Below are 16,377 nucleotides of genomic sequence, written 5' to 3' on the forward strand. Positions count from 1 at the left end.
CAAGCCCAGTCTCCAAAGGAATAACCAAGGCAGATGGTAAGGGAATCTACAATTCTGACGCTTTGAACTGACAGTGTTAATATGGTTAATATTAACCATAATACCATAATAATAATAACCATTCCAGATGGTTAATAAAGGCAGATTCTAGCAGCTGTCTACTCTTGCACAGACCCAAATCTAGGTTAGTAACTTGCAGATTTTGCCTTGAATCAGCTCCCTCTGAAAACATGGAAGTCTAAGACTTCAGATTGTCCCTGAAACCCCGGAGTAACATAACAATCAATACCCCAAGAAAGCAGTAAGAGTCAGCCCAGTCCTTCCCTCCAGAAATGCATGGCAGAGCCCAGCCCTGAGCCCTAACATCAAGTCCCAAGTGAGGGAGGGAGTAAGCTAGAAGAATGGACAAACCAAGAACCATATTAAATTAAGCTCTTATATAAGATGGCAAGAATGCTCAATACACAAAGGCAGAAGAAAGTTATTCCAAAACATCTACAAATGTCTTAAAGAAAACATCATTTGGGTACAAACTGTACTAGAATTCCTAGAAAAGATAAAGTAAGAGCTAAAAGGAGCAAAAAGAATTTAAAAAACATAGTTATAAATGGAGTAAGAGTAACTAAGGAAGAAATGAAAAAGAAATGAGAACTTTGGAAGAAAGAATTAGAAAGAGAATTAAAAGCTTAGCTCAAGAGGTACAAAAACTTGCCCAAGCAATTAACTCCCTGAAAATTCAATGGACTAAATAGAAAGTAATGACTTCATGAGGCAACAAGATATATTAATATAAAATCAAAAGACTGGAAAGGTAGAAGGAAAATTTAAGGTACTGTATAGCATAAACAATTGATTTAGAAAATTAAAAAAAAAAATTAAAGAATCAATGAACTATCTGAATGCCATGATCAAAAAAGGAGCCTAAGACATCCTAGATATTTCAAAAATCTTCTAAGAAAACTGTCCAGATCACTTAGAACCAGAGGTCAAAATAAAAATAGAAAGAATTCATTGGTTACATTCTGAAAGAAACCCCAAAATGAAAATTTTCACAAACATCATTATTAAAATTCAGGACTTATAACTCAAAATAAAAATAATGCAAGTAGCAAGAAAGAAAGCATTCAAGTATCAAAGAACACAAATCAACATCATATACAATTTAGTAGCTACAATTATAATGGAGCAGAGAGCTTGGAATGCAATATTCCAGAAGGCAATAACTTACCCAGCAAAACATTGAGTATAATAAGGGAAGAATGAATCTTTAATTAAAAAGAGGACTTTCAAGCATTCCTGATGAGAAGACCAGAGCTGTAGAAAAACTTTGAAGTTCCAAGATAAAATTAAGAGTAAAAAGGTAAACAAGAATAAACTAATAAATGACTAAACAAAGATAAACTGCTTACCTACAAATATGAGATGATACAAGTGTCCCTTCTGAATCCTACCATCATCAGAGTTCAGAGAGGAAATTCAATTAGGCATGTCTTGGTATTATTAAGTTATATCTTGATGATCAAAAGAAAAAGGATGGAAGCAAGAAATGGATAAGGGAATAGAGTGAAGAAGTGGAGAGAGAGGGAAAGGTTAGAGAATATTGTTTTAAATAGCAAGTATGTACTAGGAGATACCTATACAAATCAGGAAGCAGAGGTGGTGGGGAATGATCTGTGAACCTCATTTTTATGTGAAATGATTAAAAGAATAAATACATATATGTGCATGTGTGTATATTCTTGGTAAGAAATAAATTTTGCATACAGGAAAATAAGAGGGAAACTGGCACAGGGTCGGATGGAGGAGAGGAGGATGGTTGAGAATAAACTCTAAGGATGTGCAAGACCCTTATAGCTCTTTTTGAGATGGCAAAGTGTGGGAATCTGAATTATACAAATGTGATGGAACATTTTTGTGCTGAACTCTTATAATTAGTGTAATGACCAACCAGGATTCCAGAGGACTAATGTTGAAACATGCTACATATCTCCGGACAAACTGAACAGCTCAGAATAAATTAAACACTTTTTTTTTTTGACATGGCCAATGCAGAAATTTGTTTTGATCAACTACACGTGTTTGTAATGGGTTTTGTTTCTCATGCTTTCAAGTGGACAAGGAGAGGAGGATGAGACAAGAAGACGCATCTTTTCTTGGTTAAAACAATATATTTTTAATAAAAGAAAAGAATTAAGACTTGGTGATTGACTATATATAGATGGTTAAAGAAAAAATAAAAGCTGTTGAGATTTTGAGCTTAACTGATTAGAAAAACATGATATTTTTATACATTCAGAGCTAGAAATAGTAAGAGTACATGTGTACTAGGATAAATGAATATTCTACATAAAGAAATATATAGTATGTTGCATGCACTAAGAGTTCATTATAGGAGTATATATTAAGGAGGGGTCTTCTGTTACTATTTTACCTGATCTGGCTTTAGCTCTTCCCGGACAGCTTGGATAGTATCCCGACATTCACTAAGCAAGGACTCAAACAGACGTTCCTTGGTTTCTTCACTTTCAGCCTAAATAAAAAGGTAGCAGACACAAAATAAGCTTTTCATGACAACCATAATATTTAATAATCAGAGAACAAAATAGCTTCAGAACTCTGTGATTAATTTACACAAACATTAGGACAACCAGAAATATCATTTCAACTGGTACTTTTTAAATATTATATACAATTTATCTTCTCAGTGTTACTATTTGCCTTGAAATGGTTATATATGTGAAAAGGTGAATAAGTAGACTGAAGTCTACAGGGAACTTGCTGGATAAGCTTAGTATAACTTCCCTTCTATGTGCCTGCAAAGTATTTTCAATAGAATATTTTATAACTACATATCAAGGGTTCCTACTGGAGACTGAAGAAGTTTATCATTGTTTCTTTCTTGCCCCCTGCCAGACTATATCCAGTGACTAAATACTGCCAGCACAATCACTCATTTCTAATACAGCTTAATAGGCCCAGATGTTTTAGAATTCTTTCTTAGGTATCAATAAGAGAGAAAGCATTGTCAACATGCAAAGTTATATTCTTCTTGACCATAAAAATTAAGCAGATTAGAAATATTTGTTGGCCAACTATGTGGACTCAGATAATGATTAGGGGAGCATTCTCAGCAGGTCTGCTGGACATGCAGCCTGGCTGAGCACCTATAGGGCAAATGAAAAAGTGCTTCATTAAATGAACCCATGCCAAACCACATTACTATTCTAAAGAACTTGACTGAGCAGATAGGAATGGAAAGAAAGGAACAAAGAAGCTGGGCTTGTATTACTGGCAGACCTGCTGTGAAATGAAAAGAAACAACATTCCATTACAGTATTTGACTTCCCACAGAAACTAGACATAAAATCTTTAAAAATTATTTGACATTCAATTGACCTTCTACAAACATTTCCACAGAAAAAAAGAGGGCAGTCTGTTCATTTAAAAAAAAAAAGGGGGGGGGGGGAGAAATGAAAACATTGTTCTTTTACGAATAAGGTTTATTTTATAGTCGCTGATTTAAAAAAAAAATGACATAACTATAAAAATATTTCACCTACTTAAAACTCACTAGAGAAACAAGAAGAACTGGGTCATCTCTCTAAACCTAGTGGCCCACTAGAATGCATCTTACTTATTTAAATCTACAAGGCAAACAGTCAAATTTGGATGAGAAGCACTAAAGAATTACAACTTGTACATTATGCATTTTATTTCAAACTAAAGAGCTAACAAAGTACTTCCAATTCCTAATCCATCCCACTGACCAAATGTTTCCAACTAAAATGTGTCCTGGAAGTATGGAGGGCTTGTAGTAGTTGGTTTTTTTTTTTTTTTGAGGCAATTGGGATTAAGTGACTTGCCCTAGATCACACTGCCTAGTAGGTGTTAAGTGCTTGAGAGCAAATTTGAACTCAGGTTCTAATGTCTCCAGGGCCAGAATTCTACCCCCTGTGCCATCTATCTGTTCCTCTTATAGTAGTTTTTAATGGATTATTAATGGCTTAATTTTGTTACAGTTCAGTCATTTCAGTCATATCCAACTCTTTGGGACCCTATTTGGGGGTTTTCTAGCAAAGCTACAGGAATGGTTTGCCATTTCTTTCTCCAGCTCATTTTTTAAATGAGAAGACTGAGGCAAACAGGGGTAAGTGACTTGTCCAGAGTCAGATGGCTAGTAAGTGTCTGAGGCTGAATTTAATTCAGAAATTCCTGACTTCAGGTCTAGCATTTTACTTACTGTGCTATTTAGTTGCCCTTAGAATTGTTAAAAAAAAAAAATAATAATAATAATAATTAAAAGATATAATATTGGCAGGGCATATGAAAGGTTTCATCAGTTCACATACTACAAAAAAGTATGTCAACACATCATTTTAAAAAGATCTAGGTCCTCCTAGACCTCCCCCACTTCTTTGAAGAGCTATAAAATGAGAGGAATGTTTCTGATGTATTGGTTACTTTTTTTTTTCCCCAAAGGATGATCCTAGAGAAAGAGGAGGGTAGAGAGATAAATCAGCAAATGGAGATGACGTAAAATCAGAGATATTAATAAAAAGCTGTTTATTTTAAAAATAAATGCTATGGGTTGGGGAGAAAGGTATGAGAGGTACGGTGGGAGAAAAATTAAGTTTTGTTTTACCAGCTTAACAAGAACATCCTCTGTGCTTGTATCAACAAGAGACTAGGGCAGGGCTCAAAAGTAAAAATTCAGATTAAATGTTTTCTTTGCCAACTGTCATCTAATAACCCCTTTGAATAAGTAAACGACATAAGGTGATTTTGACTGCTTAAGCAAAATTCTAAGCTTCAATGAATGTTTAATGGTACTCTTAAAGGAAGATGAGAGAAATGAGAGGTAATTGACTGGTTGTATATTCAAAACACCTACACATAAGATGAATCAGAGACTACTATTCCTGAGAGGTGCTAACGATTTTGTTAAGGCAGGGAAGGACAAGGCAGAACTGTCTACTACACACGAAGTCTTACCTTTATTAGGGATCTTTCACTACTTTTTGTAAATTTATTTTCAAAACCAAGGGTACCAATCAAAGGACAACAGAGCAAAATAAATATAACAAAAACCCCACTTTAGGGGGCATCCTGTCACTATTTTTTAAAGGTAGCTAATTGAATACCATTTAAGCCTAGGTCTTCCAAAAGTCAAGTAACAGACTGATAAATGGTAAAACAAAGATGACCTCATGGTCTTGCTGGTCCATTTCTCCAAGTGAGAAAGAGCAACATGGACAAGCTGGTGACATAAAGACAGGAAAACCAAAGATCTACCATTTCACGTTAAACCCTAAAAAGATCAATTCTAGTTAGACAAAACACTTCAAGATGTGCTTTTCTACAGCTCAAGATCATTTTCTAGGCTTCTTCTTTTTTTTTTTTTTTTAAAAAGCTGGTCAATAAAAAGACAAATCAAGACAAAAGACAAATCACTCTAAGTACGTGCCCTTGGATCAGAGACTACCTCTGGCTTCTAAAGCATATTACGTTCCTAGTTTGTTTTCCTTGATCCACAGAAGTTGCTGAAAGGTGGTAAGGTAAAGAAGTACTAAAACAAATCAAGTCTGACTGCATTCTGAGCACTACCCACAGAAAGACAGTGCAGCATTTACAGGGGGTGATGGAGAGGGAAGGAAGGTAAGAGTGGGAAAATCAAAAGACAGTTTTACCCAAAATATTAAAAATAAAAGAATTGGTAGGGACGAGCTCAAGCTTTCATATTAGAAAAACTTTTTAAAAAAATACTCCTTGTTCTCTTCTTAATCTAAATAAGATAACTGAAGGTAAAGAATGTTTCAAACATAGCCCCATAATATTACTTTTTTTGTGTGCTCTGTCTACCCAAATTATTTTTCCTTTTTTTCTCTTAAATACAATGCTGATGATTTGCACATTATAAGAGTATTAAAAATCATAGGATTCAGATTGTAAAGGAGCTGAGAGAGCTAGCCCAAGTCTCAGTTTTATGCAGATGAGGAAACTGAGTCATAGGGGAAAAAACTTGTCCAAAGACAATGGTAGAAAGAGACAGAGTTGGAATATAAATCTATAATCTGACTTCAAATCAGTTGCTTATATTAAGTTAAGGTTTTATTTTTTTAAATCAAGACCTGTGATTTCAATAGCATGGGGGACTCCTGGTATCTTAAAATTAAGAGTTTCTTGAGGACATTGAGAGATTAAGTAGTTTGCTTGGACAGGAGCAAGAGGTCAAAGGCAGGATTTGAAACCAGGTTTTCTTGACTCTAAGGCTATTTCTGTACCCAGAGCACTGAGGATTTGATTTTTTTTTTAAAAAAAAGTTCAGTCAAATTTCCTACATCTTCTATAACTTGATACCGTTATGAGTTGGTTAGAACATTAATATCAAGACAATGCAAGGAACTCACAGGAAGATTTAATTTTCTTATATTTTACCTCTCAGAAAGTTAAAGAGACAAAAACTCTAGAAAGATTATTTTAAAAATAGGATGAAAAATATAAATTAAATAAAAATAGGATAAAAACAACAAAAGTATTTTTTGGCTAAGCCCTCAATTAACAAGAAATTTTATTTAACTAAAATACAGTTTGTAAGCTTTTAATTATTGTTTAACTGAACTTTCTCTTAAATTTGAATTAACTTTGATTCAAATTTTAAGAAGTGCCCATTGATTCTGGGATAGGATTTGGCTGATGAGGAGGCTAATTCAACTATTTTCACTTGGTTTTTCTCGTGGAACATGACAACTGGCAATATTTATTTATTTTTTATTTAATAGCCTTTTATTTACAGGATATATGCATGGGTAACTTTACAGCATTAACAATTGCCAAACCTCTTGTTCCAATTTCACCTCTTACCCCCCCACCCCCTCCCCTAGATGGCAGGATGACCAGTAGATGTTAAATATATTAAAATATAAATTAGATACACAATAAGTATACATGACCAAAACGTTATTTTGCTGTACAAAAAGAATCAGACTCTGAAATATTGTACAATTAGCTTGTGAAGGAAATTAAAAATGCATGTGTGCATAAATATAGGGATTGGGAATTCAATGTAATGGTTTTTAGTCATCTCCCAGAGTTCTTTTTCTGGGCATAGCTGGTTCAGTTCATTACTGCTCCATTGGAAATGATTTGGTTGATCTCGTTGCTGAGGATGGCCTGGTCCATCAGAACTGGTCATCATATAGTATTGTTGTTGAAGTATATAATGATCTCCTGGTCCTGCTCATTTCACTCAGCATCAGTTCATGCCAAGTCTCTCCAGGCCTTTCTGAAATCATCCTGTTGGTCATTTCTTACAGAACAGTAATATTCCATAATATTCATATACCACAATTTATTCAGCCATTCTCCAACTGATGGATATCCATTCAACAACTGGCAATATTTAGAAGAAGTGCACATGTTTAACCTATATTGGATTCCTTGTTGTCTTAAGGAGGGGGGGTAACGAGGAGGGAGAGAAAAGGAAACATTTGGAACAAAGTTTTGCAGAAGTGAATGCTGAAAACTATCTTTGCACGTATTAGAAAAATAAAATACTTATTTTTTTAAAAAAGATGCTTCAGTGGGAAATAAGGGAGCTGCCACAAGACTAAAGAACAAACACCCCAATTTTCAAAAATGGAAGAAAACAGTCTACAAATTATAGTCTTTCAGTCACTAGGAAAAGTCTAAAATGCATCATTAGAGAGATAGTTGTTGAACATCTAGAAGGGAAGCAATGATTACAAGGAGCCAGCATGGGCTTCATCCAGAACAGGTCATTTCCTCTTTGAAAGGATTATTATATTAGAAAATGAGGGGAAATGGTGTGTGGATGTAGCCTACAAGGGTCTTAGCAAAGTTTCTGAGAAAGTGTCTTATATTATTTTTCTGGAGAAAATGGAGAGGCATGGATTAAACAATAACATATTTTTGGGATTTAAAATTGGTTGGATGGGGAACTCAGAATAGTTGTTTATAATTCACTGTCAATGTAGAAGGTCTCTAGTGCAATACTTGCACTTGTCAACGACCTGAATAAAGCATAGATGGTATGCTCATTAAATATGCAGATAACATAAAGTTGGGAGGGAAACAAAGCAGTGGACAATATAACCAGGATTCAGAAAGATCATGACTGGCTACGGTCCTGGGATTAATCTAGTAACACGAAATCCAACAGAGCTGTCAAGTATTACACTGGAGTGCAAAAAAAATTAGTTAGAATGCAACTTTTCTAAGAGTTTTAGTGGATTGTAAGTCCAATGAATTACCAGTGTGATGTAGCAATCAAAAAAAGCTAATGCAATCTTGGGCTATATTAAAAGGTCTTGTTTTCAGGAAAAAGGTGTTGACAGCTCCACTATATTATATTCTTGTCAAACCTCATCTAGAATACTATTTCAGTTCTGGATGCCACAGTTTAAGGATGATTGATAAAACTAGTGGATATCTAGATGGGGTCAACCAGGACCAAAAGGCTCTTTAGTCCAAGTCATATGAGGTGCTGTTGAAAGAACTGGGTATATTTAGTCTGAAGATAGGAAGACTTGAGGATACAGGATAGATGCCTTCAAATATCTAACGGTTTGTCATGTAGAAGAGAGATTAAACTTGTTTTATTTGTATGCGGCAAATTTAGCCTTGATTTCAAGGTAAATGTGATTAGCAGTGTCAAAAGTAGAAAGGGCTACTTTGAAATGAAATGGATTCCTTCTCAGAGGTTTTCAGTCAGAAGTTGCATAACCACTTGTCATGTGCATTATACTGGGGGTTCCTTTTGGGTAAGGAATCAATTAGATGGCTGCTGAAGTCTTTAACCACTCCAGTTCTGTAGTTCTAATTCTATGTGCCAGAGCAGGACTTGAGTCTTCTAGATTGAAGGCTGGCTCCTTATCTAATACATTAGATTCTTTCTCCACCATGTCCTGTCTTTGTACAAAGTTCCTAATCCTTTTACTTAGTCTTCATGTGCCTTGCCAATCCCCTTTTATTGTGTAGTTGGCATTTTCTGGACCACTTCTAATTCTGTTATCCTTTTTTTCACATGTGTGAACCAAAAGAGAAGACAGTATTCTAGGTAAATAAATATACACTATAGTTTGTAGATTAACGTTTTCTAGCATTTTCTACAAGTACAATTTGACTAAGAAGTAGCTTTGAACTGTTAACATAACCCTAAAATCGAATTGTAAGATTAAAAAAAGGGGCATGCCAATAAATACTACTCATGGTGTGACTTTAGCCACAATTCTTAATACATACAAATGGAATAATGGGAATCTAACAAAAAGAGCACAATGTCAAAAAAAAAAAAAAAAAAAAAACTCCACCTTCCCGAATGGCTATTCCATTTATTGTTTAAATAAATAAGCTGTTACTTTGAAACTATGCCTAAAGGGCCACCAAACTGTGCACACTCTTTGATCCAGCACTGTTTCTACTGGGCTTATATCCCAAAGAGATCTTAAAACAGAAAAGAGACCCACATATGCAAGAATGTTTGTGGCAGTCCTCTTGGTAGGTAAGAAACTGAAAACTGAATGGATGCCCAGCAATTGGAGAATGGCTGAATAAGTTAGGGTATATGAATATTACAGAATATTATTGTTCTGTAACAAATGACCAGAAGGGTGATTTCCGAGAGGCCTGGAGAGACTTAACATGAACTGATGATGCTGAGTGAAATGAGAAGGACCAGGAGATCATTGTACACAGCAACAAGACTATATAATGATCAATGCTGATGGACTTGGCTTTTTCCAACAATAAGATGATTTTCAGGCCAGTTCCAATAGACTTGTGATGGAGAGAACCATCTATACCTAGAGAGAGGACTGTGGGGCCTGAGTGTGGAACACAACATAGCATTTTCACTCCTTTAATTATTGCTTGTTTGTTTTTTTTCTTCTCATTTTTCCCTTTTAATCTGATTTTTCTTATGCAGTATGATACATGTGGAAATATGTTTAACCTATATTGGATTTCTTGCTATCTAAGGGAGGTGGGAGGTAGGGAGAGAGGGAGAAAAATCTGGAACACAAGGTTTTGTAAAGGTGAATGTTGAAAATTATCTTTGCATGCATTTTGAAAAATAAATAAATTAAAAAAAAAATAAGCAAGCGGTTTAGCCAAATTGGACCTATTTCCCCCATCTGTAAAACCAACAAGAAATTGTTTCCTTTTGCTTCAAAATAATTTTTAGAATAGATGAGACCAAGTATGTCATATTTAAAACTAAGAAAGATGTTATAAACGTACAAAATTCATATATTGATGATTACAGTCAACCTAAAGGACAATGGTAAGATAAGGAGATATAAAGTGCTGGGAAAATAAAATGTCTCATCTTTACCAGAGACATTTATACTTGTTAACAGATATTTTTTTTTCCACATTTATTTTTATTACTTTGATTCTTTCCTATAACCTCCTTAAAAGTAGGGTCCATGTCACAGCTATCTTTATTAAAAAAGTACCTTACACATATAGCAGGTACACAATAAATATTTACTGAATCAAGACTGCTACCTTCTTTTTTTCATGAAAAGACTACTCATAAATAAACACAACAAAATAAACTAAAATTATGATATAGACAAATATCAGAATATCAGCAAAGAAATGATGTGAATTGATTTTAGAATCCTTTTTCCAGCCAGCTATTTTAGGCTTCAAACCTTCTTTGCTTGACTATGTAGAAAAGAATATAAGCTAAGATAGAGAGTAAATGTATTTCACCCTAGAAGAAGAGAAAAAAACAAACAACTACCATTTGCTGATTCCTCTTCATGTTGTTCCACTTATTTTTCTTTGCCTTTGCTGACCTTGAACTTGTCTCACATCTCTGGATCCATGATTTTTGCCTGCTACTTTAAAGGTACTGGCTTTTTACAGAAGTTGGACTCATCTTGCTTAAAACAAGGTATCCTGAACTTTTAGCCTGACTAAATCTAGAATAGTTATTTATTCTTCCACACACTAAAAAGTATGCTGGCTTTATCCTTTGCCTACCTACAACATTCTTACTTAACTAGGCTACTAATCTTGGTCTCTCCTAAACTGTAAGTTTCATTGATCTCTGTGCTCTGCATGACAACAAATTTAACTGAATTAACTTTAAATTTAATGTTACTCATTGTTGACATATATGAATTCTGCAAAGGAAGGGTGCCTATACACAATTTATGTTCATTACCACAGCCTGACTCTGAAAGAAAGTATTCTGCCACAACCAAGACAGTAGGGTTACCCAAGATTCTCCAGTGCTCATTTCAGTTTTGTTCCTTGAGTCTCTGATTAAGCATATGACAAGAGAAAATAATAATCACACATAGCAGATATGGGTAATACTACTTAAGAAGTACAATGGAAATATGCTTTCTGATGAAAAATGAAATAAGATTTCTCAACACAAAAAATTCTGTATAAATAGGTGGCTCTAGACATTGTCTTTTCTACCCCTTCATTGATCATTCAATAGCATCTAGCAATATATGCAGTGCTCTTAAAGTATGATTTATCCCAGACAATACCTACGATTTAGCACACCTACCCTAAATATTATCAGCTTTACCCAAACCAGGTTCAACAGAGGATAAATGATCTTGGGAGACTTTAATTGTATAACTGGTAGCAAACATCACTATGTAACATTACCTTCTAATACAAAGGCCAACCTATGAAGAAAGACAAATACCACAGTTATATCAGGAAAATATTCTGGTTTGAATATATTCTCTCAAAGAACAGAGAAAAGAGAGACTAAATTTTTCCAAGAAACAAAAGGATAAATATTATTACAAAGGGAAAATACCTCCATAGCTCCTTTAGGCAAAAGGAACAAGAAACAAACAGGAAGGCACTGCACCACCTACTGGACACAGGACATAGGCAAACTGCGAGATCACCTAGCACAATGCCTACATTTTATCTTACAGAAAATAGTGGTCCTAAGAAAGTAAAATGGCTTCCTCAAGGTCCCACAGACCATTAGACGCTCCTTCACCTTTCCTATTTTTAGTCTAAATATAACTGACCAATTACTTGTTTCAATGAATACTAGGATTCTTAGCTAAAGATGAAATTTACAAGATTACCAATTATCCTCAATATCAATGACACAGGGTATCCTATAATTAATAAATATATCTTTTCCACTTTTAAATAAGGGTTACACACAAAAAACTGGAAACAGTGAGTATCCATTAGATGGGGAAAGGCATATATTATGTGATATATGAATAGGGTACAATATTACTGCAATATAAGAAATTATGACTATGAAGAATTGAAAGAAACATGAGGACTTGCTAATAGCCTTCAGAGGTAAGTAAATCAAAGAGCATACTCAAGAATTATATGTAAATGAAAACACTACTGAATTCAGCAGTGAATTGATTCAGTAGAGGTGGGGGACTAAAGGAACAGAATGCTACAAAAACTATGACTGTAGTTACTTTGTTTTTTTTTTTTTTTAAACTTCCTGTCATTACTGTTGTACAAAGGAAAGATTCACAGAATAACAGAATGTGAGAATGGCAAGGTACCTTAGTATCCATCTAAATAATACTCGACAGGATTTTCTACCATAAAGTACCAATCAAATAATCATCTGCTTGGAATGAGAGGAAATGCACATTTTCTCAAGGCAACCCATTTTACTTTTTTGATAGCTCAAATTCCTAAGGTTTTCCTGACATAGATTCAATATAAAGGAAGGTAATGTTGGGAATTAACTTTAGTATAATAAATTAGGCATCAATAAAACTTTTTTTAAAAATGACATTGCTGATTTTATTTAAGAATATAGCTCTTGATCCTTTATCTCATTTTTGGAAATCTAATTTACTCCCACAACTTAAAACTATAAGCTTTATACAAATAATTTCTAAATCTCTACTTCTAGATCTGACCTCACTTTTGAGTGTCAGATCTACTTTTCTTGATTAGCCAAATTGAATGTTTCACTAGAATCTCAAATACTACACATTCAAGCAAAGTTTATTTTTTATTTATTTATTTGCTGAGGCAATTTGGGTTAACTGACTTGCCCAAGGTCACACAGCTAGGAAGTGTGAAGTCTGAGACCAGATTTGAACTTAGGTTCTCCTGACTTCAGGGCTGGTGATCTATCTACTGCGCCACCTAGCTGTCCCATTTATTATCTTTTCCATACTTCTGGTTTCTTCTAATTTCACTACTATCAGTGGTATTACCACTAATGTAATCTCCAATTTCTGATCTTCGTGTATCTCTGATTATTCCTTTGTCCTTTACCTTTCATTTTCAATTAGCTACCAAACTCATAATGATTTTACCTCTACAGTATCTTTTTCATTTGTTCCCCGTTCCTAGTATGGCCATTCTAATAATGACTCTCATAACAATCTTGCTACGCTATTTCAATATACTCCAATTTGTCTTCACATTCTAATCAATCCTTTTCTTCTTTTTTTTAAATTCTAAATTTAAACACCAAAGGTAGAGGTGGAAGAGGGAACATTTGCTTTCATTTCAATGCACACAGAATAAGATAAAAAAGATTTTTCTATTAAACCATGATTCTCCATGTCATACTAGTTCTTCTCATCTTCCTCCTTTCTATATTAGTATATTCTTTTTATCTCCCCTTCCCTTTCCCTTCTTCAAATTTTAATAGAACCAATCCAGACCTGAAGGCCTTTTTTTCTTATGTGACTTCCTCAATATCCTTTGAAAATATTATGGTTCTGAAAGGACATTTAGTTTTTTCTCCTTTTAATCAAATGTTAGCACTTTATCATCATACAATTTTTTTCAATTTTTCAAATAAATGCAAGTCCCAAAATTTCTCTGAATTCTTGTATGTGCATTTCGAAGTTCTTCCTTGATTCTAATCTCTTTATCAGAAATTCGTGAAATTCCTCAATTCAATTAAAGGTCAATTTTCTGCTATAGAATTCTGCTCCATTTGGAAGGGGAAGTTTTTCTTGGCTTTCTTTTGGAACCATGTCTTTTAAATTCTCTTATTACTAACAGAAGCTGCTAACTTTTTTATATGACCCTGACTGGGGTACCTGACACTCGAACGGTTTCTATCTGTATATTTGCAGTATTGTTTCTTTGATGTGAGACCTCTGGACTTTGGGTATGACATTCCCAAAAGTTTTTGGTTTGGCATTTTTTCCAGAATTTCCAGAATTATAACAGTAATAATTATATTGGATTGGGAAAAGAGAGGGAAGAAAATTTGGAATACAAGGTTTTGCAAGGGTAAATGTTGAAAACTATAAACTATCTTGGCATGCATTTTGAAAATTAAAAGCTATTATCAAAAGGTTTAAAAAAAAAGATTTCAATGGACTCTTCCTATTTTCACTTTGCCTGATGATTCTAATAGATTTGAGTATTTATTATTATTTTTTAATATATAACGTCTTGGCTTTAAAAATAATTAATTTTCAGAGACAACAGTGCTTCTTAAATTATCTTTTTAATCTATTGATCAGATTAACATTTTTATATTAAATGTCTGATATTTTCTTCTATTTTTCTAAATCTTTTATTTTTTTTTCTTAATATTTCTTGCTGTCTTTATGGAGTCACTGATTTCTTTTTGATCTATTTTAGTTTTCAGAAAATATGTTACTTTGGGAAACTTTACCAGGACTTCCTCTTCCAAGTTATTTATTTTTCTTTCAATTTTTTTTCTTTAAGTTTTTCTTGAATTCTTTAGTTTTTGCTTCATTTATTCAAATATGTACATAGTCCTTGTGGAAAGACATTTTTTTCTTTTAAGCCTCTGACTGTAGTTACTATACTGTTACTCTCATCTTTTTGGTAATCTTTAGATTTACCATATTCTAGATGCTCATAAGTATTTTCTTTGATTTACTCATCTCTCTAGCATTAATTCCTGAACTGCAGCTTTTGCCCAAAGCCAGGGGTCGAACATCTATTGCCCTTTTGGTGGGGTGGTTAAACCTGCTTGGGTTAGCCCTAATTTACTGAGTCCTTTGGCATTTGTGCCTTTAGAACTCTTTGACATCTATGGAAGGGTTACTAGGGACACTTTGGCACTCCTGGGAAATGAGCTGTTCTGATCTGGGTACTGCTTCTAGGCACTTTCTTTGGTAATCCAATCCATACTTAATACTGGTATTAGACTATTTTCCTGAAAGATTAGTCTATTAAGTACAACTGAGTAAGGTTCAAATTCCTGTGCCTGGTATTTGAAACTCTTTACAATGTAGCACTATCTTTCCTTTCCAGCTTTACCTTAAACTGATCCTCTTCCTTTATTTTATACTCTAGCCACACTAGACAACTGTCACCAAAAGAAACTGAGGTAAGCAGGAGTAAGTGATTTGACCAAAGTTAAGAAGTATCTGTCTACTGCTCCACCTACCTGCCCAAAAAAGTTTAAAAGAGAATGCATATGTGGATTCAATAAAGTAAAAAACTACTGTATAATGCACAAATCTTTTATGTACTATTATCTTGTAGTTCTGATTTCTAATTTGTTGTCTTCCCACCTCCTCCTTCCTATTAGAATATAAGCTTCTTGACAGCAGCATCTATTGGCTTTTTCTTTGTACTGAATACAGGAAATGCTTAATAAGTGTTTGTTGATTAAAATGACCTTTATATATATATCAATGATTCTCTTCCTCCTTCCCCCAAAAAGAAAAAAAAAAAGGAACTTTCATTTTTACCTGATTAATGGCTGCTTCATTGTCAGCTAATCCCAGTAAGAAGATCCTCACTTTGTCAATTTTTACTGGAACAGTTCTCCCTCTCCACTCTACTTCACTCATAGTAGCCGCCTGCTTGGCTCGAGTCTGAGTGATCAATGACTAGGAATTAAAAAAAAAAAGAAAAGGCTATTTAGTTTTTGATATAAGGGGCAACAAATTCTGTTGTTCCTGAAAAGGACCATGACATCAGGAAGATAATGCTAAGACTTGCAAGCGAATTGGATTTAAGTGAGAAAGGGCTGTGCAAAGTCACAAGTGTCACTCTTGCCTGCAGAACTATATGGATCCAATGGGCAGATACAGATCAGGACAAATGAAGATGGCATACCGTGGTCTTTTAAAATTACAGTCTTTTTTTGTTTCATTTTTGTCTCATTTTGACTGAGACAATGCCCACTCAGTGACTAAGACCAGGTAAGAAACCAGGCAAAGAAATTTTTTTTTTAACTTATAAAAAATAAAAAATAATAAAACAATCTGGGAGGTGAAGATACTCAGGGTTTCTAGCCAAAACAGAAATAACTGCTATTTATATTTACTTTTAGCCATTAGTAAGAGACAACAGGTGATATATAAATGGAGTACACTGCTTGTGTTAGTTACCTATTTATACATTTTAAAAACATGTTTGTATGTATTGATA

The 16,377-nt window shown here is 34.1% G+C and overlaps 1 protein-coding gene across 1 annotated transcript in view; it reads right to left on the reverse strand.

Annotated features, from left to right (window-relative positions):
- The window catches only part of SRP68 (signal recognition particle 68), a 63,333-nt gene that overhangs the window by 21,629 nt on the left and 25,327 nt on the right, over positions 1–16,377 (reverse strand). The window contains exons 8-9 of the mRNA XM_031965850.1: positions 15,693–15,833; positions 2,432–2,530 (exon numbers count right to left, since the gene is read on the reverse strand). Of these exons, the coding sequence (XP_031821710.1) occupies positions 2,432–2,530; positions 15,693–15,833 (240 nt within the window). The remainder of the gene's footprint in view (positions 1–2,431; positions 2,531–15,692; positions 15,834–16,377) is intronic.

This window comes from Sarcophilus harrisii, chromosome 4 (assembly GCF_902635505.1).
Source record: "Sarcophilus harrisii chromosome 4, mSarHar1.11, whole genome shotgun sequence".
Classification (NCBI taxonomy): Eukaryota; Metazoa; Chordata; class Mammalia; order Dasyuromorphia; family Dasyuridae; genus Sarcophilus; species Sarcophilus harrisii.